Below are 25623 nucleotides of genomic sequence, written 5' to 3'. Positions count from 1 at the left end.
TTAGCAACATCCAGCCAGATAAAACTAGTGGAGACATTAGCTCAATAGTGTTCTGTACCCAAACACAAGGCCACACTGTGTCCACACATTGGCACGTCACACGTGCGCTCGTGGACATTGGTCAGCCTCCGATAGGAAGAGCAATGCAAGTTTAGGTGAGGAGAGGCGGCTGGAAAGTGCGGCGCTTGCGCTTGTTCTGACCCGTCTACGACCCTGGATTTGCATATTAATTTCATTAAAATCCTAACAGCCATCGGGGGCTACTTTATCTCAACCCCCCCATTAACATGATGTTTTATTCTGTAATGCGCTTTAAAGCATATTTTTAGATCAGTGGAGTCCCACATCTCCAATGGCCTGTATTTTTATTGCTCTACTTATTTATATAATCCATGTTTGGTTTTATGTTGTTTTGTTTATTCCCATTGGTTGATTTTTTTTTTTCTCATTTTAATGTATTTGATTTGAGGATAACTGTTGACCTATATTTAAATATCCCAACCCTTCCAGGTCGGACGCCTTCCGGAACTTTGTTGACTTCTGCCTACTGAAAATTCCTCAGGACAGACCCTCGTCAGGGGAGCTGCTACGAGTGAGTGGGCTTCCTCTGTTACCCTCACAGCTATGACCTCACTTCCTGTCTCAGTCAGTCCCTGAGCCCCCAGGATGAGTCACTCCCATCCACCCACAGCTCCCCCAAATACGCAAGCACACACACAGTGTCTTCTTCAAGTGCAAGAATAGGGCATCCTGCTGAGAGTTGCTTATTATTTCCTTGTGTCTTTTTTCCTTTTTTCGGCAGCTCTGCTTCCTCTTTCATGCCTTGCAGTCTTGGTCTTTCATAACAGGTTTATTTGTTAGCTGTCTATACATTCCTTTGATATAACTGTAGTATTCTAAGCATATATATATATATATATATATATATATATATATATATATATATATATATATATATATATATATATATATATATATATATATATATATATATTAGGGCTGGGCAAGTTAACGCGTTAATTTCGCGTTAATTCATTAGACTATTAACGCCGATATTTATTTTATCGCGCATTAACGCATGTTGCTCACATGCTTTCAGTCAGTGTCAGTCAGCAGGTGCGCTGACTGCAGCGCGCTGTCACGGCAGCACTCTCCCGCTCCCCCTCCCCTCTCGTACATGGCTCAGCGGCGCCAGCCAATCAGCACGCAGGCTCAGCCTGAACCGCGCACTCAGCTCTCACACAAACTTAATACACAAACAGCTGAGAGAGAACGCAGCAGCGAAAAAACATGAACAGTGGAAGTAGCACCGTTCGGCTTTATTTTAATACCGTAAATTAAATCAAGCTGTATGTTTTGTAAAAAGCCGGTTCATTTCAGTGGAAACACAACAAATTTATCTAAGCACGTGAAAAAACATGAAAACGTCGAGCCCCAGAAACGGAGAGAGAAGACGAAACTTCTCTCACTGCCGACAGACCCACAGACGTCTCTGACTGAGGCGTTTCAGTCCTCCAGGGAACATCCAGGTAGATCAGTGGATGGATGGATGGATGGATGGATGTATGTTACTGGAGCCCACACATAACATGTAATTAAGACCTTGAAAGAACCCAGTACATATATTAAAAAGTGTTATTTAAGATAAGATAACATTAGCTAATCCTTTTTTTATCCCACAACGGGGAAATTTATAGGATTAAAGCAACAGGCAGGTGCACACAACACAGACAAAATTACATAAGGATTGAAATATATAAGAGGTGGATTAGCGAAAAAACACTGAACATAACATTATTATTATTATTATTATTATTATTATTATTATTATTATTATTATTATTATTATTATTATTATTATATTATTATTTAATTGTAATAATAAAATAAAAACCACAAAACCCAAAAGGTCAACAGTTTCATGATACATCAAGCTTAGGGACTGGCTAATATACAGCAGGTCAAAAAAGGCCATATTTTGGCTGCAGTGCTTGCTGTTCTCTTATGAAGAAAAGATCAACTAGTGCACTAAATTCAATAGATGGGTTGAAAATATCCAGTATAAAATAAGTGCTACAAATGTTACAACACTTTTGTTCATATGGCAGCAGAACATTAAAATAAAAGTGCTCTTTACACTACTTTTGAATTCATTCTTGGAGTTTGTAAATACAATGCGATTAATCGCGATTAATCGCGATTAATCAGGGCGATTAATCGCGATTAAATATTTTAATCGTTGCCCAGCCCTAATATATATATATATATATATATATATTGCTCACTCTTGGCATTCTCTCGATGAGCTTCATGAGGTAGTCTCCTGAGTCGGTTTTCCAAGTCTTGAAGGAGTTCTCAGAGGTAAGGCAAGGCAAATTTATTTGTATAGCACATTTCAGTACAGAGACAATGCAAAGTGCTTTACATGATTAAAATACAGGGGGGGGGGGACAGAATAAAAGCAAGTAGGAATAAAATGTAGAAACAAAATTGAACATGGAAAAATACAAACTAAAAGCAAACATTAAAGGTAGCACTATAATGAAAGGCAATCCATTGTACAAGAAGGTGAGTCTAAACATTTGACTGGTAGATATATGGAAATATTGTGCTGACGATTGTAAGCGCTACATACAAGGGACTTTAATAGTGGAATTTTGTTGGGAATTATTTCCAGTCACAAGTTTAAACTTTTGATCTAAATCTTTTGCTTATTTGCCCACAATGGTCCAGCAAAGGCAAAAGTATATGAAACATGCAGTTTATCTGCAGTTTTCTTTATGCATTTGTTGTAATAACAATGTACATCTGTTTATCTAAATCATGAATGTTCACTGAGTTTTCCTGTTGTTGCTGAGTTTATCTTGTTTGTGCGGCCAACAGGTAATCCTATTGGCCCGCTAAGAGTTTTATGTTCTTGATGATCACACTCAAGCACACAGAGCCCTACTGAGACTGGCGACACCTCCTTCGCTTCAGGTGGTGTGGGAAAGGTGTGAGGTTATGTAGCAGTCACATCAGGAGCTGTGAACTGTCTAATGACGGGACTTTGTTCTCTTCCTGACGTTCCTTACCAAACCCTAACTGCAAATTACAAACTTAAAGAATCTTAATTCAGTTTTGGTTTCGTGTGAAACTCTTGGGGGGAACATGTTATTATTTTCTGATTAATAATGGGTTTTGTCTTCTCAGACATTAATGTGCCAGCTCTTCCTCTGACGGCTCACTCACACATAGGCATATACCGCTGCAAGCTGTTTAAAAGGAAGAAACATGTCAGAAATCTGTAGATGATGTACAGTAGTAAATCCCCAGAGTATAAAAGTATCATTTCAAATAAGATAATTTAAGACGGCAGATCTCATATTTTAGGAACTAGAAGCATTTATTTGTCGTTATTATCCATAGAAAAACACCTGAATTATGGACCTATTGTTTATTTATTTTTATTTGCAAATTTTAAAAACTAGGATGTCACAACTCCAAAGTCTGACTGCCTAATCCAAACAAGTTCAAAATTAAACATACAGGCTCAAATCTATTCACTCCCCCCCCCAGTAATATTTAATTGAATGTCCCTTTGGAAGGTGTGCCTTCACCAAGCACATTTTTCTGCCATCAACATGTTTTAACAGGATGTTTCATTAAATCTGCATCAGGTTTGAAGTTTTGGCTTTTGAAATCCTATTTGAGTAGCTTAACTGCTACACTACTCTCGTCCCAGTTTTAATATATTTTTGAAATTGTTCCTTTGTTGAAAAAACCCCAATTAAGTCCAAGTATCAATCATTTGACCCCGACGTTCACCCTCAGAGGAAAGGAAATTGGTTAGCATGTTTGGGGACAATAGGAACCACAAAGGTTAAAGCCTATCGTAAACTGCAAGATGTTGAAAGTGTCTTGGGGAAGTGAAGAGTGCCGGGAGGGCGCCTGCCGAGAAAAAAACAGCACCTACTTCAAGCTAACACCCTCAATTTAACGCCTGAAATTTGCAGCTGGCCAAATGGACAAGCCAAATGCCTCCTGGAGAAAAGTTACATGGTCAGACAAGACAAAGGTTGAGCTACAGTAAAAATGTTGATGTATATATTCTTTAAATAAGTCAAGGAGAGGCTTTTAAAACTAAGAACGCTGTGTGAGCTGTTAAGTGTGGTGGTTGCATCATACTGGGGGTGTAATGGAAATGGAGGACTACCTCCAGCTTCACCTAAACCTCACTGCTCCATGGCCAGAACTTTGTAAACATTTTGAGTCATTTTGGATTTGGAGTTTGTTTAATGTTCTTTAATGTTCTCAGCTTAATCCACAGTAAATTCAAACGTCTGCGCTCAAATTTTTATTTCTAAAAATACATTAAAGTTAGCTGTAAAACCCATGCATGTGTTTAGTTTATGTGAATGTCTGACCTGCATAGTAGCAGAGCATTAAATTAACATTTTACCTGCCCAACATTTCAACCCTTCTTTTAATCTGAAAAAAAAAACCCTCACAAAGGTCAATTTTAAAACTTTTTGACCTTTTTTATATAGATGAGAAATATATTAAATGGTGAGCTTCAGGACTGTTACCTTTAACGGAGGTCAAAATTTAAGGCACTAATGGTACAGTGACAATTTGCAAAAACAATTTCTTTAAAAACTGAAAAGACGGCTGGATAGCCAGTATGATATATCAAAAAGCTAAAGAGTTGGAATGCTTTTAACCTCATAAATGTATGATGCCTAACATGGTAAATCTTTAAGCATGGCTCTTTACAGCAAGACCCTTTACATTTGGAGAAGCAGCTATAGGAAGTCTGTCACACTTTCTCACCTTAACTCTATGGTGACATTAATTCAGACTTTTAACTGTTCAGTGTGGAAGGTTCAGCAAACCACCCACTTTCTGATCTACTGTAGACCCGTCAAAAAAAAGCGGGACAATCTCTCTTGCTATTTTCAGAGTGTGATGTCACTCCCTTGTGTCCTGGCTAACCCATTACACCAGCATCTGTCACTCGGAGAAGACGGTGTACAGAATGAGAGAAAGGGCTACAAATAGAACAAAAATGGTCCTTTTTTTAGGTAGCGTATACGTTCTATTTCTGCATCTTCAGGTTGCATACATTTCATCCATTAGACCTTTAAATGTTTTATGAATGAGAGCGACTCAGAGAAAGTGTGAATCTGTGAGTGTGTGTGATGTGGTGGGAGGAGGATGTACTGGAGATCCTTTCCGTTTGTCTTTTTTACCCAGTTTTTTTTTTTTGTGTCTGTACAGTAAAGCGCTAAAAATAGTGTTACAGAAAAATAAAGACCTCAACCCTTTTTTGTCACAAATACATCTACTGTGACCAAGCAAACACATGATTATCCCAACCTGCAACACATTCCACCTCACCTAGATTACAAGTTCCTCCACAGCAGAAAAAAGTGTTAAAGAAAACATCATGTATTACCTAAAGTATTATTATTGTCTGTGCACAATTATTGTGGGAAACAGTCACTACCTGATACTGTTTCTGAAATATGTACCTTTTTTAGAGTGTAAAATCTTTCAAAAATTACATTACAAGACAAAAGCTTTCAAATTATTGGTCTGATTAATTTTCAACTGATGCTTTTCTTGATGGGATTTAACAGTTACCATCAACTTGTTGTCAAAGGCCAAGTGTATTTTAGAATTTAACTGAAGTAAAAAGTGATTAAAGTGTTAAAGAAAGTCAGTGTTCAGGGTAATCTTCTATATAATGAGGGTAGTGGAGAATATGGGGTGCTGAGACTCTCAGCATAAGCAACCTACAGGCGCCCTCTAGTGATGGGAACGTTTGTAGTGCTCAGTGAAGAGAGAATCAAATACATGCAGTATATAAAACAAACTAGACATGACAGTGCTCATCCAAAGTCTTAAAACAATGACTTTTTTGTCGAAACACCAGTGCTCATCTACAAGCTCTAAGGTTTGCCGATGTAATTGGGAGATATTATGTGCAGGTGCATCTCAGTAAGTTAGAAAAAGTAAATTTATTTCAGTAATTCAGTTGAAAAAGTGAAACTCATACATAGAATAATTACACACACAGAGAATCATGTCAAATGTTTATTTTTGATTATGGCTCACAACTAGTAAAAACCAAAAAATTAGAAAATTGTAATTTTGTATATAGTACATATAATATATACATAAGTCCAATGAATGGTTTCATTGGTTTTTGGATAACAGAGAAATCTTGGCCTACTGATCAGCATATCCATGTATTGTGCAGTATATGCAACTGATCCTTGGTTGAGGGCCCTTTTGCGTGAACTACATCAGTGCACCAAGGCATGGAGGTGACCGACCTGTAGCTCTGCTGAAGCCATGGTCACTTTAACTGTGGCTTTTAGCTCATCTGCATTGCTGGCTCCAGTGTTTCTTAACATCCTCTGAGCAAAATCATATTGGTTCTTTATTGGGTTTAGATCAGATGGGTTTTCTGGCCAATCCAGAACACAGATAGCATGGCCATTAAAGCAGGTACTGGTGCTTTTGGCAGTGGAGCCGGCTCTGACCAGTGGACCATCAGCAGCAGATGACATGGCGCCTGAAACTGTCACCAACTGTGGAAACTTCACACTGAACCGCAGGAAACTTGGATTCTTGGCCTTCCCACATATCTTCCAGACTCTGAGACAAAGACTTGCAAAAGAAATGCACAATTAACTTTATTCTGAAAATCATTGAAGTTAGTCCGGTAGTCAACGGTAGTCCACATCTTTTAATTTTTCCCCAAACTTTGGAATGGCTTTTGCTTCACAGTCCTCTTAAAGAGTGGTCAATTTTTCCAGAAATGTAGGTAACAAACGCCCAAGTCTCTTTTTGAATAACTGCGCAAGACCATCCTACCTGCTCTTCTTCTCCTCAGGGGGATTGCGTGACAAAAATCTCCCAAATACACTCTAGTGTTATTTCTGTCTTCTGAGGCCTTCCTCTTCTTCTCATAAACTTGAAAAACAGTTTGCTTTTTGCGACTCTGTCATTTTCAAGATATACGGTGCGAGTAGTGGTGTTATAATGAATTGCTGAAATCGAAGCTAACGCGATACATAAACACTAGAAGTGCGCAGCTAGCAAGCAACAAGGAACTTACACACACATTGCCGTTACATGAGCACGTTGGAATGATTGCCATATGGGACAACTAATAGATATGGAGAGACACCTGGAACTTGAAGTCGAAAAAGATTGTCCACTATACCTTTAAAGCTGCAGTTTTCCAATGTCTACAACATTTTGTCCTTCCACTTAACTTTCCAATGATGTGCTTGGATACAGAACTTTGTAAATGGCCAGCTTCTTTAGCAGTAATCTTTCATGACTTATCCTGCTTGTTGTCAACGACTTTTAAAGAGCACATATGATTTTCAGTTCTTCCTTTTCACATTGGAGTCGTTCAGTTGTGGTCCATATAAAGTGGAACTGCAATGCTTTGGTCTGAATTCTTTGTTAATTTACCTCCATGTTCCTCCTTTTTACCCCTGTTCTGAGCTGCGTCTGAGAGCAACTCGTTTTGTCTCTTTAAATCTAAAGGAGGCACTTCACACCCCGCCCCCCTCCAGGTCGCAGAGCATTCCACTTCACCCCATTCAGCCATTTTTGTAACATTTTGACTTATCCACTTGTAGCTTCATCATCTGTCAGCTTAAACTACAATTCACTCCAAGAAATAAAAATTTGCGGAGTTATGAACTTGGTAAGCCGGACCTCCACAACCTTGTTCAGCAGTTCCACAGCAAATACTGACGTAATTGCTCAAAACAAACCAAACCGAGTGGCTTGAAAAACATGACCCAAAAATAATAGAAAGATATCCACATAGCGGTTAGACAGACTACATTCAAATGCTCTGAATCCCTAGAGACTCGAAGTGCACAACTAAATGTATTTAAGGGCTGAAAAAAATTGATTTTGCATGTGTCTCTTTTAAGTTAATTATAACACATTGTGTTTAACGCTTTAAGTAACAATAGCCATGTGTTGTAATCTAACAGACAAGCCTAAACAACCTAAAACCATTTAAAAAATAAGACAGGAACTCCAAAGTCTATGTCCTCGTCAAGTCACTCACCAACTAACTCACGTTGTCCTGCTTCTGTTTGCCTCACCAGCATGAGTTTGTGCGTCGGGAACGCTCGTCGCGCATTCTCATCGACCTCATCCAGAGGACCAAGGATGCGGTGCGGGAGCTGGACAACTTGCAGTATCGCAAGATGAAGAAGATTCTCTATCAGGAGAAGCACAACGGACCCATGGGGGAAAGCCAAGAAGAGGAGGAGGTAAGCAGAACAGCATCAAATTTGAGGACATGATGAAGGAGCGTGACTGGAAATATGATCAGGAGTAAAAAAAAGTCTGGACTCTATGAAAATTATCAAATTCAATGGAGTTTCTAATATTTTACGATAAATTATAGCTTGTGGAAGTTGGAAGTGATCAATAAAGATCGGGTTGTTGAGTTTTGGCAGGCGCGACCTGCATAAAGAGGTTTTACTTGTTAATATTGCTTTTTTAAGTTAAAATTATTCAGTTTGATCTTCTCAAAAATATCTAAAGTAAAATACTCTTCACTCTTAAGAACTTTACAAATTTATATTTGAAATCATAAGTGAAGGTTCTTCACGTTTGATTTGTTATGCCTGTGACAATGCTGGGGGTGTTAGATAGTGGCTGATGTGAAGTCAAAGAAGCCCATTGAGCCATAAGGATGGAGGAGTCGGATAGCTTTGTTTTGTTCAAAATGGCAAAATATATTTCATTCCAAGTCAACAGTTTTACAGTTTTTGCAAATAAAAAACTTCTTCACTCGGTGGCCAGTTAGGCTGACAGTGACTCTCATGTCTCTCAGCTGACCCGGTCTAATGGTGATGATGGTCAACTCGTAACCATAAGTGTTAACCTATACCATGTGACACGGGCCAGAGGGGCCACATGACTTCAAAGCAACAAATCAACCATAGAGATCGAAGCGTGTTACAGAAGAAAGTCTGTTTTCATGTAAAACGCGGAAACACCTTGTGTACTTCGAGGTTTTTTCACTTGGCTAAATTTTCACGTCATTCTAAGGCAGGCACATAATTTTATCTCCTTTGCCCACATACTTGATATGTGTCTAATCTGGAAAAAGCCAGTGTTCTATTAAATCAGGTCTCACACGTAAAAATAAACCTACTGGAGTCCATTTATTTAACATATAAGTGACTAAAGGACAATGGGGGTTTAGTGATTTCATCATGTCGCTCATTGATGTCTGTGTAAGCAAGCGTTTGTGAACATTTGTGGTCTCAGCAGGACAGCGAGGCAGCCAGCTGTAAGATGAACAGCCTGGGCAGCAACCACTCCATCCCCAGCACCTCGGTCAGCACAGGTAGCCAGAGCAGCAGCGTGAACAGCATGCAGGAGGTGCTGGACGACGGCTGCTCCGACATGACCATGATGCACCCCCAGGACTACAGCAGCACGCTGGAGTCCTCTGCACACACCAAAAAGGTAAAGGTCAGGGCGGAAGACGGGACGGTGTCCGGGACTAGATGACAGAGACCGTCTCCTCCAAACCGCTGAACACGTGACAATAGTGTTCGCATTTATTTCAAGTCCCCAATTGTTTTTGTTTTGAGGTGGGTCCCACTGCAAAAACGGATCTAAAAACAAGTAAAATGTTCTTACAGTTAGTCTATTTGTCCTTGATTTGAGCCAGTAAATAAGATTATCTGCCAATAGGATGAGTATCCTTACCCCTAAAATAACATAATTAGACATCCTGCACTTGAGATGAGATGATGGAGATGAATTGGTCCTATTTTAAGTGAAAAAATCTTATTTCATTGGCAAATAGTCTTATTTACCTGTTTAATTTAAGGACAAATACACTAATTTCAAGAAAATTTTACCTATTTTTAGTTCTGTTTTTGCAGTGAGCCAATTTCCTATCACCATAAAGAAGCAAAAACGTAACTTGAACCCAACCAGTAGTTTGTTTTTAGCCATTTATTGCAATAGTTTCTACATTCTTAAACATTTTATCCATACGCTAATAAAAAAAAAAGTTAATGAATAAGTGTAACGTTAGTTGTGCAACCACTTCAAATACTGAGAATAACCTTTTAGACGAAGAGGAAACACAGCTTTACAATCATCCTCCGGTTTCTCTCACATCTTTTCACAAATATGCATAAACCCCCTCCCCCTGTGACCATGGAAACCGTCGACACAGTCACTGTTTACTGATTTCTTCAAGTTCATCGCTGACACCGTTCACACTCCAAGAACAAAGCCTGTGGATATCAGGCTTTTTTTTTTTTACCCCTTCAGCTGTGTATTTGCACACATACAGGGTTCACACAGGTCAACACAACGTCAGCCATTCTCACTGAACGCCCACCGTGACTTTAAAAGCAGCAAGCAGAGGGCCGTCACTTCTGTCACGCTCCTGCTTCGGTCGCTCTTTGTGGTTTGACGGTACATGAATGCGGTTGCCATTTAATGAGGAGCCAGTCTGTTGTTCTAAGTTCAGGGGCTGAGCCGAGAACGCCTGAAAGTGACACACATTGTGTTTCAGACATTGACGAAGTTCCCTCCCATGAATCAGTCCCCCCCCCCCCCGGCCCCAAGAAAATGATCAAAGTTAAAGGGGGTTAATATTTCACCGTGTTTCATAAGGCTTCCCTTGAAATAGTTTAGGCTGAGAGTCCTTTTGAAATTTAGAAGTGGTTTGATGGAAATCAGCAGAGATTTCATTTATTTACAACATCAAATATTTCTGGTGGCATGCTTTATAAATCTGTAACCGTTTTTTTAACATTGAGGGGTTTTGACTTTTAGTTTTGTTTGTTCCTTCAAAAAAATGCTTTTAAATTACAGAATAATAAGTTTAGCGTAGGTATTAATGTTGCTGTTTGTAAGACTCATATTGAAAATGGATCAACTTTATCATAAGTCATGTCTGTGTGAAAAACAATAGATAACTCCTAAAGGGGATCTACATTTATAATCATTTTTTTTATATTTCTGTTCATATCCCAGTTATTTGAACATAAGTCGAGCTTCTCTGTTAACAATGATTGATGATTTGTTTTTGTTTTTTTCCCTCGTCCCTTTCAGGGTGCATTAATGTCCGATGAGAGTCATTTGTCTAATCTACAGTTTGTGTTTTTCCACAGGACCATCAATATAACTGGGATGATGGGATCCATCGGCCAGAGCCAAGGCATGCCTCCTCCGACAAAAGCAGCCAAGCCTCCAACTACAAGATCAAAACGGGCTTTGCCACCATCAAGTCTGCTTCACTTGTAAGAGGAAATCAAAATATTTCCCTTTTCAGATGTTCTTTTTTTTCTTTTTTTTATTCTTCTCCTTCGTTTTCTTAGATTCAGCGAAAGTTTTCCGTTTGCCTCAGGGTTTCAGAATCAGTCATTTCTAGAGCGTTCACCTTGACAGCTGCTTTGAAAACCCAAACATAAATTTGACTTTTTTTTTTTTTTTCAACATTTCGGGGTGTTGCGCTCATACTGCAGCTGCATAGCAAGGCACAGAGGGGCATTCTTTTGTTTGTCTGTGTTAAGACCTGTCTGTGGATGCGCAGGGCGAACAGCTGCGTCTGGGCGGGAGTTCTCCACACATGCTCCAACAATCTCATGTTTAAGCAGCGGATCAAGTCCCGGTTCTGTTTTCGGCAATCAGATTCCCTGAGTATTTTCACTCCTGTCTGGATCTTTTTTTCTTCAACGCGTTCAGCTTCTTTAGCTGCTCCCTTGGTCCTGTCTCAGATTATCACCTCCCTCCCTACTTGTCCCTTTTCTTGCCCTCCTTCATTTGTTTATACCTCAGATGTGACTCAATATTCTGTTATAAAGGGAGGGGGGGGGGGCGCTCCCTCTCTTTCATTCAATGTCTCTCTTTCTCTCTCTCTATCTCTCCTTCACCCTCCCTGTCTGTTGTCATGGAAACCAGCTCTAGTAACTAGATAGTAATAGTTGAGTGTTGCGCCGTGTGCGCTCCCGCATCCCTGACCCCGCTGGTTTTAATTCTGCCGTCCGGTCTTAAATCAGACGTCTGACGGCACAAACAGAAAACGGAGGCAGTGCGTGTGTGAGCCTAACGCGGGTGTCCTCGCGTCGTCCTTGACCGCAGTCCACAAAGCAGCGATACACACCAGGGCCAAGCACCGATGGCATTGTTTGCCAAGCACCATTTTCAGATCTTGTCTCTGCATGTCATCAACACTTTTTGGGAGCGGCGGGAGTCCATCTGCAAGTCTTAAGCTCGAAGTTCGGGAACTGAGACCAAAGTAACTGCAATTAAATCAGACGATTTTGTCTAAAATGGAGAGATTCACCAGTCATGGTTTTAGGAAAGATATTTTTATGCTGTTTTTTTCCACTTACACGCCATGTCTTAGTTTTGAGAAAGACAACACACAAGTAGTTGCTTTTCTTTTTATGCAAGATTAAAAAAAAATCCCATCTGCTTTTGTATGATCTTCTTTCAAAGAAACACAAAAAGAGACAACTGTGCTAATGCAGTTTAGAAGATTTTGGCCCTTCACCAGTGAGGTGGATTAAAGTTTTGTGTTTTTTGCACCTGAGGTGTCTCCCTCTGTGCAGCTGAAGCAGTCTGTTTTAAAATGAGGCTGCATCCCATAAAGCTCAGCACCGTTGTAGCGCTACAGCATCGCTGCTGCCCGCCGGCGCTGAAAGAGATGACATCATCCTTTCCCTGCCGAGCGCAGACGTCCTCGGATTGGCCTCGACTCGCCGACACTGGAAGCAGGTAGACAAAGGGAAACGCGGAGTGACAAATAAAGGGTCCTTACGGTGGGAAACGCATTGCCACAAAGGAAGTGTGAAAAACATAAGAAAATGTGCTAATGGCAAAATGTGTGGCGCAGTCCATTCTGAAAGTGTAAGAGCTGAGCAGCGTTTTTAAATAAATTTGTCAAAAGTAAGATGTTTGAGAAATGAAAGGGTGAGTGAGATGAAAGCGCATCTTCACCGTAGCAGCTAAACACAGGGAAGACCAAGATGGCAGATTGTCATCGAGGTGAGGAGGGAAGGAAAAACAGGTGAGACAAAAAGAGCAGCGCTGATTCAATTACGAGCCAAGGAGGAGAGACAAACACGTCTTTGTGTTATTTTCACATTAAATATATAGTCTGGTTTAAAGAAAAATCCACAGAATTGTGAGAGAACGTAACGGTTATCCAGTCTAAAGGAAATGGAAGAATAAATTTATCACAAAAAAACAACGGAAAAGAAGGGTCCAGAAGTAAAATCCTAACAAGATGAGAAGAATAGGAAACTTCAAAAATGTTACAAAGTGAGAAGGAGCGAGAAATAAGTGAAAACAGGAAAGGATTATTGCAAAATATTTCGCTCTACACCTTCAGATGCAGGTTGTGACCTGACAGGCTGTGTGCCTCTGGCTGATTACAGTAAAATCTAAAGCAGAATGAAACAGCCATCTTTCCTTTAACCAGGTCCTACTGCTAGAACCTGTAGCATGAAGCAATAGATTATAAAGGCATCTTCAGTGAAGTAATGCTGGAGTGAACAGTGCCTTACAAAATGATTCATTTCCCTTACACCCTTCACATCCCAAACACAAATGTCTGATTTTATGTCATAGATCAATGCTAGGTTGTCCAGAACTGACATTAGGAAAGAAATAAAATAAAAATCTGAAAAGTGTGACGTGCGTTTGTATCCAGACCCTGATCTGATAACCCTAAATGAAATCCTGTGAGCCAAGTTGCCTTCAGATGTCACACAATTAGTAAATTATTTTGTCCAGCCAGTTGTGTTTAATGCAATCTCTGCATAAATCCAGTTGTGCTGTGAATCCCTTAGAGGTTATTTAAAAGAACAAAATCATGGAGAACAAAGAATGCACCAAACAGCTCAGGGATCAAGAGCCTCCTAAGCCAAAAATTATGGGTGTGGCAAGGAGAGCATTGATCAGATAAGCAGCCATGACACCTATTGATCAGATGGAAGAGTCTGTCCACAGTGCAGCTATTAATCATGCACTCCCCAAGTGCCTTCATGGAATAGTGGCAACCCTGGAAGAAAACCCGATAGAGACCCCGAAAAAAAACCTTAACATACAGCTTCAAAGGATAAAATAGTTAAGATCAATGCCGTATTCGTGTAAGAATGGCCTAGTCAAAGCCCACATGTAAATCCAATTAAGCTTAAGCTGTTTACTAAAGAATAGAGAAACATGTTCAGTGTCTAAATGTGCAAAGCTGGTAGAAAGAAACCTGGCTTTGAAAAGTATTCACTCCTGGGGGCTGAATACAATTGCACGCCACACTTTTCAGATATCTATTTGTAAAAAAAAAAAAAAAAAAAAAAATTGCAAACCATGGATAATTTTTCTACGTCACTGTTTTTATTATGATTTCATAAGTCAAACGAAGTAGTTCTTTGTGAAGTAATTATAAAGTTGCGTGGGACGTGATAAAATGTGGACAAGTATAAGGGGTGTGAAGGGAAGGCTCCATAATTATAAAATAGTAAATGTAAGCATTAAAAGACTTATTTCAACGGTAAACATTGTGTCTGAAGTTTCTAATACACAAACCAGAGACTTTAGACTTGAGTGTGTCTGCAGGAAACCAGGACACGCTAAACAGCGGTCTGCAGAGGCTTTGTGCTTCCTCTGTTCAACCAGATGATTTAACCATATGTCGCCATACATCTGAAGCAACCTTTGGGGATTTTCCTTGCTTCACTTTAAACAGTGCCAGTGCTCATCCAGAGAGTATTTTTTTGTTGTTAAGAATCCAACATAGTAAGTTGAGCTCCTTAGAAGACTGTTGTTCAAAACAGTGAACTGTTGTCACGTCGGTCAACATAAAAACAAACCTTCCAGATCACCTTTATACTGTAGAATAGTCAGTTTAGCTGCTGGATTCCCACTGATCACCCCCCCCCCCACCCCCGCCTGGTTCTGAACCCTGAATATGATCTTCTTTTCTGTGTGAAAGAGGCCACCACATGACGTGACTTGGCCCTTTGTGGCATTGAAGCAAGTGACCAGGATTGGGTGGTTCTATTACAGTAGGGGTATTGATTCAGCGCAGATTAGGGAGGCGAGCTCAGAGTCCACCTTTTCCCAACCTTCCCCTCTTATTTTCCTCGAAATGTGCGCTTGTTTTACTTCGAAGGTTTTTGCTAATCGGTTTCCTTTTATTTATTTTTTGGGAATTTTTGTTATTCTCCGCTTGCGGTTTTTCTTTACAACGTCCCTCCCTCATCACTCAGCCCGCTCTCTTCTGAACCCCCCCCCCCCCCTCTCCTCCTCCAACTTCTCTCACCCTTTCTAAATGAGGTATTCATGTGACCCACCTGCTGTCCGCCGCTTAGCGTTAGCCGTACTAAAAAGCCGCTCTGTCCTCTTGTTGGCCCGCGGAGTCGGCCTGCCTCATTCACAGTTCACACGTCTGCTTTGCCCACTGCATGCCCAGGGCGCGAACCAAAGAAGGGGAGGGGGCTTCGTCGTCCTGTAAAGGTTGGGAAAGGAGGGGAGGGGGGGTCTCCGGGTCGCATCGGAGCTCAGGCAGCGTTGTGTCGGGCATAGGATGCTGCACAAGGTTCCTGGATGCTGGTGCGCTTGGCTAAAGTCGCCACCATGTTTGGCCGGAAGAGTTCGGGTGGAAGTTATGAGAAGATGCGAAGTGAATACTACCTAGATACGGAGAACCCGTTCTGTCCTCAGGTTTGTGGGTCAGGTACAGATTTTAGGTTTAAAAATCGGAGACGGTTACGGCAAAATCTTAAGAACGATGGAAGGTGTTAAAGTAGATTGTTTTTTTTTAACGGCTGTTTAGGTCATTTGAATACTTTTTGAGGTTGCCTAATCTGTGCTGCGAATGTGTATGTTAAGTAGTCGGCAGAAAGAGTTTTTTTTTTTTTCTTCTTCTTTTTTTTTTTGCAGCTCTGCAGGAGAATTTCTCTATTTTCTTAATTTAGCCCAACAAAAATAGCAGTGGCTAATATTATCTTGTTCTCACTTACTGTTGCTGTCTTCATAGCATACGTTTATTGTTTCCCCCTCTTTTTTTTTGCAACCCCCCCCCTCCAGATGTATCCCAACTCAGATTAACGCGTTTCCCAACAGGTGACCAAACAGATCCACGAGCATGAGCAGGAGAGTGAACTGCGGGAGCAGATGTCGGGCTACAAGCGCATGCGACGGCAACACCAGAAGCAGCTGATCGCCCTGGAGAACAAGCTGAAGGCCGAGATGGACGAGCACCGGCTCAAACTGCAGAAGGAGGTGGAGACGCAGGCCAACAATGCCTACATCGAGCTGGAGAAGTTGGCAAAGCGCCACACAGTGCAAACTGAGAAGGAGGTGGGCACAAACGCGCCATTTCAATTTATAGTTATGCTGATTTACATGCTTCAGGCAAAAGGAGGCCAATATCTTGCTGTTTGTTCCAAGATATTGCTCTAGGGCTACTATTTGTGCTTTATTCCAACATTAAATCTTTTAGAAGGAAATTGTAAGAACTTAACACACTGCTGCCTCCTAATGACCTGTATGATGAAGCACAAGAGCAGATCTGGGTCACAGTACGTAACTCTGTGGAAAAACAAGCTGCATATCTTTATGATTAACACACGGCGTGTTCAGCCAAGCGAGGAGATAGTATACGCTGTTCACATAAACATGCAAGCCTAAACAACGACACCAACGTAGTTTATCACAAGAAGCAGCATGCCTGTGCTAGACAAGAGGATTAGCACAAAAAAAATATTTTAAATTAAGATTATTATCCAAAATCTGTCAAGCAGTCCAACTTTGGACTGGTCATTCACAGCTTTTGTCTTTCTGCTTTACTTTTATTTGCCAGAGCCCGTTCACTATTTTCCACATTTAAAAGGTGAAAATTATGATACAAAAAAATGTTGATTTTGAATATATATTTTTCTTTCCCTCGAAGTTGGAATAAAAGTCCAGATAGTTCAGTTATAAGTGATATAAATATTAAAATTATAAAATTCAGTGTTCTAACGTCTTGAGAAGTTAATAATTTTTATTTATTCTTTATTTTGGTAGTGGGGTTAAAATAACAAACTGCTTATTTCTCTTCTCTCTAATTATCTTTACTAAAATAGTTTAACATTATCAGTTTATTCGTTTTGTGTGCGTTTATTACATCCACAACCAGTACAGTGACGGCACAAACGCGCTAATTTGATCCGAGCCTAACGAGTGGCGCTGAAATGAACGTCCCTGTTCCCCTCCAGATGAAGACGGCGCTCGCGGACGAGAAGAAGTTCCAGCAGCAGATCGTGGCCCAGCAGAAAAAGGAGCTGACCACCTTTCTGGATAATCAGAAGAAGCAGTACAAACTCTGCAAGGAGAAGATTAAGGAGGTTTGCTCTGCTTGTTCTCCTCCTTTTTATTACGCCTCTCCCGTGTGTGTGACACACCGTCCTGTTTGCCGTTTACTGTTGAGTCAAGCCTCCTACACTCAAACATGCACATTCAAAGCCTCCGAAGTGGAAGTTTTGTTGAGTCACTCGGCCTACTTACTATGTACCTACACAGTTATTTGCACACAGACGGGGAGAAGCACAAATCCATACGCACCCGGGAGAATTATTATGCCTCCACAAAACCCCGAAAACAAGTCCGGAAAGTGTTCCTACGGGCTGGGAGTGTGTTTTCAGTTAGGAGATAAGTGACCGAAATTAGGTCAGCGCTGTTAAAGGAAAGCATCGCTGGCAGGAAGAGATAGTTCCCGCAAACCGAGAGTTACAACAGCATTAGACACTCCGGAGAGAAGGGATCAGGCTGCAGTGTTAAGTGCATTAGTGTGAGTTGTAGATTTTTCAAAGCCCAGCAATAAGGAAAATGAATGGTTTCGTGCCAAAATAAGAGGTTAGCTGGAGTTTACAATAAGCCCTCTCTACTAACAAATGCTAATGTGAACTTGTAGGATTTCCATCCTCTACATTCAAAACATTCTGCTGTAAACACCTGTTTCTTTAGACTACGTTGGCTTTTCCCGTCGTTTCACAGCCCACATTAGAAAGCAGATTTCCAACAACGCCCGAGCTCTGTGACCACAGTCCCGTCTCTGTTTCGCAGGAGATGAATGAGGACCACAGTACACCCAAGAAGGAGAAGCAGGAGCGTCTGTCCAAGCACAAAGAGAACATGCAACATTCCCAGGCCGAAGAGGAGGCCCATCTTCTGGCCCAGCAGAGGGTTTTCTATGAAAGGAACTGCCGCGCCTTCAAGCGCAAAGTCATGATTAAAAGACACGACGTGGAGCAGGAGCAGATCCGTGAGGTGTGGAAGCTCCGCGTCCTGAATCCGCCCGCAGATCTGTTAAACGTTCATCACACTGTTTTTAAATGTGTTGTGCTTTAAAGTGATGGTTAAAGTGGTTAACAGTTTGTTGCTGAAGAAAACACTCATTGTTTAATAAGTAGATTATTAATGAGCAAAGCCAGCCAACTATGTCATAATCTATAAAGCTGTTTGGCACTTGAAATCTGGAGACAAGCTTTAGTGGCAAAGCTCTCTGTGGGGGGGTGGGGGGGGGGGACACAGACTCATGGAGACTTTAAATGGACAGGAATGCTAACTGCATTCCTTATCACACACCACGTTTGCTTTTTAGGTCAATTCTGAGCCAAATAGTGATTTGGCTTTTATTTTGAGTGTTTTGAAAGGTGCCTCTACATTTATTTATTGGCTGAAAAGTCTGGTTTGGAGGCTTCTTCAGAACCGCTGCGACTGGAGAGTAGATTCCTCCAGTCCACAGCTAGAATCATCCATAATGACTCTGAACAAAATCAGATACACTGCAAAAAGGGAACTAAAAGTAAGTAAAACTTCCTTGACATTAGTATATTTCCCTTGATTTGAGCATGTAACTAAGGCTATTTGCCAATGGAATAAGATTTTTGCACTTAAAATAAGAACAAATCATCTCCATCTTATTTCAAGTGCAGGATGTCTAATTATCTTATTTTAGGGGTAAAAAATACTCATTCCATTGGCAAATAGTCTTATTTAGCTGCTCAAATCAAGGAAAATATACAAATTTCAAGAAAATTCTACCTACCTTTAGTTCCTTTTTGCAGTGCAGCGAGAGTTACAGCAACACCTAATTTCTTTTTAAAAACGTTATTAATTTGGGTTATCTTGAAGTCATCACTTGTTTTCTTTTTTTCCCAAAATAGGAGTTAAATAAGAAAAAGACCCAAAAGGAGATGGAGCACGCCATGCTGATCCGCCAAGATGAGTCCACCCAGGAGCTGGAGCAGCGGCAGCTGAAGACCCTGCAGAAGCTGCGGATGGACCTGATCCGCCTGCAGCACCAGACCGAGCTGGAGAACCAGATCGAGTACAACAACAGACGGGAGCGGGAACTCCACCGCAAACATGTGTTGGAGCTCCGGCAGCAGCCCAAGAACCTCAAAGTGAGTCATCACAAGGGCAAAAGTGTCTTCAGCCATTAATGTGCTGGATGTTTGGTAGAATAACTGGGTTTCACCTCCAAGATGGCGCAAGCCACAAGCAATATCTTTTTTTTTTTTCCCCTCTTCATTTCTGAACAGGCAGTGATGCAACTAAAATGTAATGAATTAAAATGGGCAAATGGTGCAAGAACACAAAAGGTGTAACTTAAAAACTTCTGTTTTCTTTTGATTTTGAGGGCAACAGCATATATCACAACTTCATCCATAATGGATAAATCTGAAGACTATTGTTCTGCTTTTATCCCTGTTTTCATTTTCTCTGTGCCGCGGCCTGCCGCTGAACTCTCCACCAGGTGTTGGAGCTTCAGATCAAGAAGCAGTTCCAGGACACGTGTAAGGTGCAGACCAAGCAGTACAAGGCCCTCCGCCACCACCAGATGGAGGTCACGCCCAAGGCGGAGCACAAAACGGTGCTCAAGGCCCTGAAGGATGAGCAGACGCGCAAGCTGGCCATCCTGGCTGAGCAGTACGAGCAAAGCATCAATGAGATGATGGCCTCTCAGGCGGTAAGGAGAGGGATTTTAAAAAGCTATTTCCTCTCAATGAAAAGTTGATCCTTTTAATAAAGGACATTTTTAGTTGGCAAAAGCCGTCTCAACTTGTTTATTTTCTCCACTTTCTTCCCCTTCCCTCTCTGTCCACTGTATTCCCGTCCTCTCCACCTCTGCCCCCTTTCGCCTGCCTCTCCGTCTCTTTTCTGCCCCTTTGTCCCTCCCTCGCGGTCCGCGGGTCAGCTGCGTCTGGACGAGGCCCAGGAAGCCGAGTGCCAGGCCCTGAGGCAGCAGCTGCAGCAGGAGATGGAGCTGCTCAATGCCTACCAGAGCAAGATCAAGATGCAGACCGAAGCGCAGCACGAGCGCGAGCAGCAGAAGCTCGAGCAGAAGGTGTCGCTGCGCCGGGCTCACTTGGAACAAAAGGTGGGCTGCAGGAGTTACTTCATCAGTTTAAAGCTGCCTTACGTTTCAGTCCTGCTTCACTGCGACACGGGATTTTAACATTCAGCATTTAGCGGTGTTTATTTGTGGTAATATGAACTCGACTAAATCAAATCTGCCAGATGGATGGAAATACTGCTGAAATATTTCAACGTTTGTTACAGTCCCATCAGGCGTTTCTCATTTTTCTGATGCCTGGAGACTTTGCACAAGATCTCAACTTAAAAGTTTTTTTAACAGAATTTATCAAACAGATGCCACCATGCACCTCCCGCTTCTCGGTGGTCCGTTTGGTCTTTTTGAGAGCCGCGTTTTGTCCTCAGGGAGCCCACAAGGCTCTCTGAGAGTTGAGACTTGATTGTGCGAACTTGATACATGACGCGTATTTGCAGCAAACACGGTGCTGTCGTCTGATTAAGGCTGGTTCACACGGCAGGATTTTAAAATAGCCGGCCGACTTTCAAAGCCTGAGAGACTCCACACGTAACAATATGAAATCCTATTTAACAGCTTTGGTCGTATGGTGTGCAACACACAAAAAGATTTCACTTTAGATCATTCAGATGTCAAGACGGGAAATCTTGTGAATCCTCTCAAGATCAAACGCGAGTTCAGAGTAAATAAAATGGACGACCAGGAAGAATAATGGCGATAGTTTGTGGACTGATTTTAACAGAGAAAAAAACATAACAAAAAGAAAAGATGTTGGTTAAAGAAGCGAAAACAATGCGACTGGGAGGCTCTGTTTGCTGCACTATGAAATGAAGGTAAATTGAGGTGGGGGGGGGGGTTCTCTCAGGGAATCCCTCACCTCGCCTTCTGATTGGCCACACGCCTCATTCAACAGGCTGTGTGCTCGTTTGTCTTCGGGGGGGACACCACACACGGTAGGATAGACATGTTGAATATCCTCGATTTGAGGTCGGAGCTGTACAGAGGTTCCACCGAGCGCATCACTCCTAACACTCCACACATGGCAGGATATTCTCTTCAGATTATCTTTAGAGACATGCCTATAATCGGTGCCTCTCAGATGGGGGAGATCAGGGCGAACAAATCCTGCCGCACGAACCTTCCTTTAGGCTGAATTTAACTTTCTGACCAACACGCAGGATGCTGTGTGAGGGAAAAACTTAACACTGCACATCTGAGCCTTATGCCCACTGAGGAACAGCATCAGCACCATGCCGACTCGCATGGGTTCCTTCAGCAGGAACCGGGAAGCCGGAGAGTTGATTGACGATTAATGAGGCTTAATACAACACGGAGAAAACCTGTCAGAGGCTGTAAATGCATCTACATGCCACACTTTTCAGATTGTTCTCCGTAAAGCATTTTGAAAACCGTATTATTTTTAACAGCTACGGTCTACTTGTTTTCTTGTGCTGGTCTGTCACATAAAATCCCAAATATGTGCATAAGAAGTCCAGCATTGTAATAAATGTGAAAAAGTTTGCCAGGCAAAGCATCCTGACTCTGCCGGATCGTTTCATTTCCAACTCTGAACCTCCGAATAGACGTTTGCTTCAGCATCGGCAGCACAGAACGTGAAATGTGACCCAGAAAGATATTCACGTTTGCAGACACAGACTGCTTTCCTTCACCACAGGTGGCGATGACGGTGGCGTGACTTCCTGCTGGGTGCAGACAACCATTCTCTGCCACTGTCGTAACCACCGTGCATTACCTAAACTCAACACCATTGTGTCAATTGAAAACTTCTTTTTAATTGATTGCAAGTTTTTTTTAAATGAATTGTTCGGTTTGATAATAACCTTTCAGATGTTCCTGAAGTCGCTCCAGACTGTTTACTATTTTGTTACCTAAATTACTGCCGCTGCTGCACTGATGAAGGCTGTTAGCTGTTACACTTTTGTTCAGATTTGACATTTTTTTATCAGAATTTGTCCCGTAATGCGGCTCTGAGATCCTACTAGAGGCATCGGTCATCTTTAACGTGACATGAGATAAAACAGCGGCCGAGTACACATCCTCTCAAACTGACCGACGTCATCGCAACAGTCTAGTAGACAGCACTCCGACAACAAAGAAAGGAACCTTTTTTGAAATGCGGCCCTCATCCAGTTCTGTTGGGTCCGGCGTGGTCTGCTCCACCTGTGGTCGTCTGGCGCCCTCTGCTGGTAGCAGACACACTCGCAAACCGGTGTGAAGATGATGTCATGGTTTCTGAAGTGCTATTGTGCTCAGGTTCGGTTCATGGTCAGCCCGGAGTTTTCTGTGCATGCTCAGTAGTTAAGCCGGTTGCCGTATTGCACCAGGCGGCGCGTTCGTGTGCGCCGGCGTGCGTGCGTGTCGCGCCGATGTGTCTGCGACTGACGGCTCCACTGCTGCATTTCTACAACTTTAGACTTAGACTTAGACAGCTTTATTTGTCATTTTGTATGCACAGAGTGCGTACAGAACAACATTTCGTTTGCATACAACTTGAAAAATCACAGTAAATTACAGTAAGGGTTAGGTTCTAAACTACTTACAGTTTAGAGCGAAGTCTGCAGCTTTTCACAGCTGTCGTAGTTCCAGGGGAATGTAATTCAGTAGACATGAAAACCTCTGCACAAAGGGGACAGCTCTTAGTGTAACAACACTGTTTCTGCCATAAATATATAATGTCTGATCATTTTATTTATTGCTGCAACTCTGCATTTTAAGGCTGCGGTGAGCGCTGCAGTGTGTTGGGGTTCCCGCAAAGGCAAAACCAGCAAAAGGTTTTATTATTCATATTACAACCATAAATTCATTAGATTTTATTGGGATCTAATGTCAAAAACCAACACAGCAGTGCATTACTGTAAAGTGGAAGGCAACGGTTAAACAGTACGGACATTTGTATTCAGCGCCTTTCGATCTGAAATATCTGAATTCAATTACTGGAAGCGACAAACTTTTAAATGAAGGTGTTTTCATCAGACGAGACCAAGATATGTCTTTTTTACACGTAAAGCGGTATTTTGGGAGGAAACCATCCTGTACACACAATCCTTAAGGTGAAACGTGGTGGTGGCAGCATCATGCTGTTGGGATTCATGTTTTTCTTTCTTCCTGCAGGGAGTTGGTAGCTGGTCAGAATTGTTAGAGGATGGATGGAGCTAAATACAGGCCCACCCTGTATGAAAGCATTTTAGAGGCTGTAAAGGACCTAAACATACTGCCAGCTCCACAGTGGAATGGTTTAGATCCGAGCTTATTCATGTGTCAGAATGGCCTAGTCAAAGTCAAGACCTAAATCTTATTGAGAGCCTGCAGCAAGACGTGAATTAATACTGTTCAGACCCTAACTCGTCTGGTAGAGACAATGAAAGGTGGTTTTACAAAGTGTGTTGGGAGACTGAATATAGATGCCAAACAGATTTAGATATTTAGAAAAACTTTAAAACCATGCGTCTTTTTTCAATTTACTTAAGGTGGTGATCTAACATACAACCCATGGACGTGTGTTTCCTTCTTTTTCAGTGGAATCAAATACAACTAAAATCGCTGTAATAATGCCAGCTGAAGCTACTCCTCCTAAAGCCCAACTTTGATTTCTTCCTCCTTCCAGATTGAAGAGGAGCTGGGTTCCCTTCAGAAGGAGCGAACCGACCGCATTAAGCACCTGCTGGATCGCCAGGAGCGGGAGATCGACAGCTTCGACGTGGAGAGCATGCGGCAGGGCTTTAACAACCTGGGTACCTTAGACTTTCCTAAGGACGACTACAGATGAGGAGCCGAGGGGCCGGTCGTTTGTCACGTGCCCCTCGACGTCCTTCAGCCTCAGATCATCCGTCCTCTCCTTTTACCTGACCTGGCCTCAGAGAGCAGGTCATATCTGCTGCTGACGCCACGGACACATTAAAACCGGCTCCAGATCCGGAGAGCCGGCGTGTTTTTCGTGGCCGGTCAAACGGGAGTCGACGGCAGGTTTTTAGACACCCAGAACCCACCGAAACTTCCCTCGCCCTCCTCGCCTCTTGTGATGTCACAAGATGACAGAAGAAGAAAAAGAAAAAAAAAAAGATAGATAAATTCTCGTAGTTGTCACGTTCTTGTAGTGATGATGATAACATAATCAGTGTTTCTTGTTCCTTGTGCAATGATGACACTTTAGGCCGCGACCTAAAAGTGGAAGTCAAGAGAAGGAGGGAGAGAAAAAAACGAGGGTAGTTCTATGAGCAAATTCGCTCCACAAACGTGCATATATGCAGAAGTGATTCTTTTTCTAAAGCTGTGCAAAAAAAAAAAAAAAAACGGAAAAAAAACAACAATCTTTTAAAGCGATAAATGAAATAACTGATCCTTCCGCAGCCTGTCTTCTTCGCTGCTTCTTTGAACACTTTTTGGTAACTATCCATCGGCCGTTTTTAGGACAAATTTTGAGTAATTTGATACTTTTTGAGAGACGATTATCACAGTCGGACACACCGGTGCACAGATCAAACGTGTGATTCCTTCAGGTGAGTCTGACCGCTGAGGGCAGACCGGATCATGGTACTCGCCGCGTGTGTCGTAGGGATTTTTCTGCTCTGGCAGCAAATGTGAAATACAGAACATGACATGCGACCTGTAAACTCCCAGCTGGTACAAAAGGGCTTCAACGGGAGGGCAGGGCGGTCCTGTACTTTGTGTATAGATGGATTTATGGAGAGCTTTTACTTATTTTCATATTGTATTTTAACTGTCACACAAATCAAAAAAGAATTTTTAAAAGCGCTTTTTCTTTTTCTCTTCTGCCCCTTTTTACAGATAGTATTTGAAGTCCTGTCTATTATTAATGGATATTTTTTTTTCCCCCTTTTGCTTTACACAACTCTCAAGCTGTGGATTTTCTTATAAACCAGACCAGTATGATGCTTTATTAATGCATGCACTTTATTTTTTTTTTCAGGTTTAAAGAAAGCATGAATCTGTCAGAGCTTTTAATTATATTTGTAAATAAAGTGCTCATCACACAAAGTAAAGAGGTGTAGATTTTAATTCTTCTCAGTCATAGGGTCCACTTTTAGTCTTTAAATATTTTCTTACATATGAAATAACAAATTCAATGAAATATGCTTCTGTAAGACTAATATGATCATGTCGAAATTAATTGTTTTATTTAAAATTAATGTGAAGAACACTTTTTTTTTCTATTTAAAAATGGGAAGGTTTTATTCAGAGCATTGATCACCGAG

General features: G+C 41.6%; 1 protein-coding gene across 9 annotated transcripts in view; it reads left to right on the top strand.

Annotated features, from left to right (window-relative positions):
- Positions 1-25410, top strand: part of taok3a (TAO kinase 3a) — a 74706-nt gene extending 49296 nt beyond the window's left edge. For 7 of the 9 annotated variants that reach the window (XM_036144099.1, XM_036144100.1, XM_036144098.1 and 4 more), the window contains exons 11-21: positions 511-592; positions 8127-8294; positions 9304-9504; positions 11175-11303; positions 16135-16371; positions 17271-17399; positions 18118-18321; positions 19221-19460; positions 19814-20026; positions 20255-20437; positions 24015-25410. In XM_036144099.1, the coding sequence (XP_035999992.1) occupies positions 511-592; positions 8127-8294; positions 9304-9504; positions 11175-11303; positions 16135-16371; positions 17271-17399; positions 18118-18321; positions 19221-19460; positions 19814-20026; positions 20255-20437; positions 24015-24176 (1948 nt within the window). In that variant the 3' untranslated portion in view covers positions 24177-25410. Of the gene's footprint in view, positions 1-510; positions 593-8126; positions 8295-9303; positions 9505-11174; positions 11304-15543; positions 15733-16134; positions 16372-17270; positions 17400-18117; positions 18322-19220; positions 19461-19813; positions 20027-20254; positions 20438-24014 lie in introns of those variants that run through there. The other 2 variants (XM_036144104.1, XM_036144105.1) reach the window with 2 other exon arrangements.
- The last annotated feature ends 213 nt before the right edge of the window (positions 25411-25623 follow it).

The sequence above is a fragment of the Fundulus heteroclitus genome, chromosome 12 (genome assembly GCF_011125445.2).
Source record: "Fundulus heteroclitus isolate FHET01 chromosome 12, MU-UCD_Fhet_4.1, whole genome shotgun sequence".
Classification (NCBI taxonomy): domain Eukaryota; kingdom Metazoa; phylum Chordata; class Actinopteri; order Cyprinodontiformes; family Fundulidae; genus Fundulus; species Fundulus heteroclitus.
The sequence above is the reverse complement of the archived record's forward strand: the minus strand, read 5'-3'. Positions and strand labels throughout refer to the sequence as shown.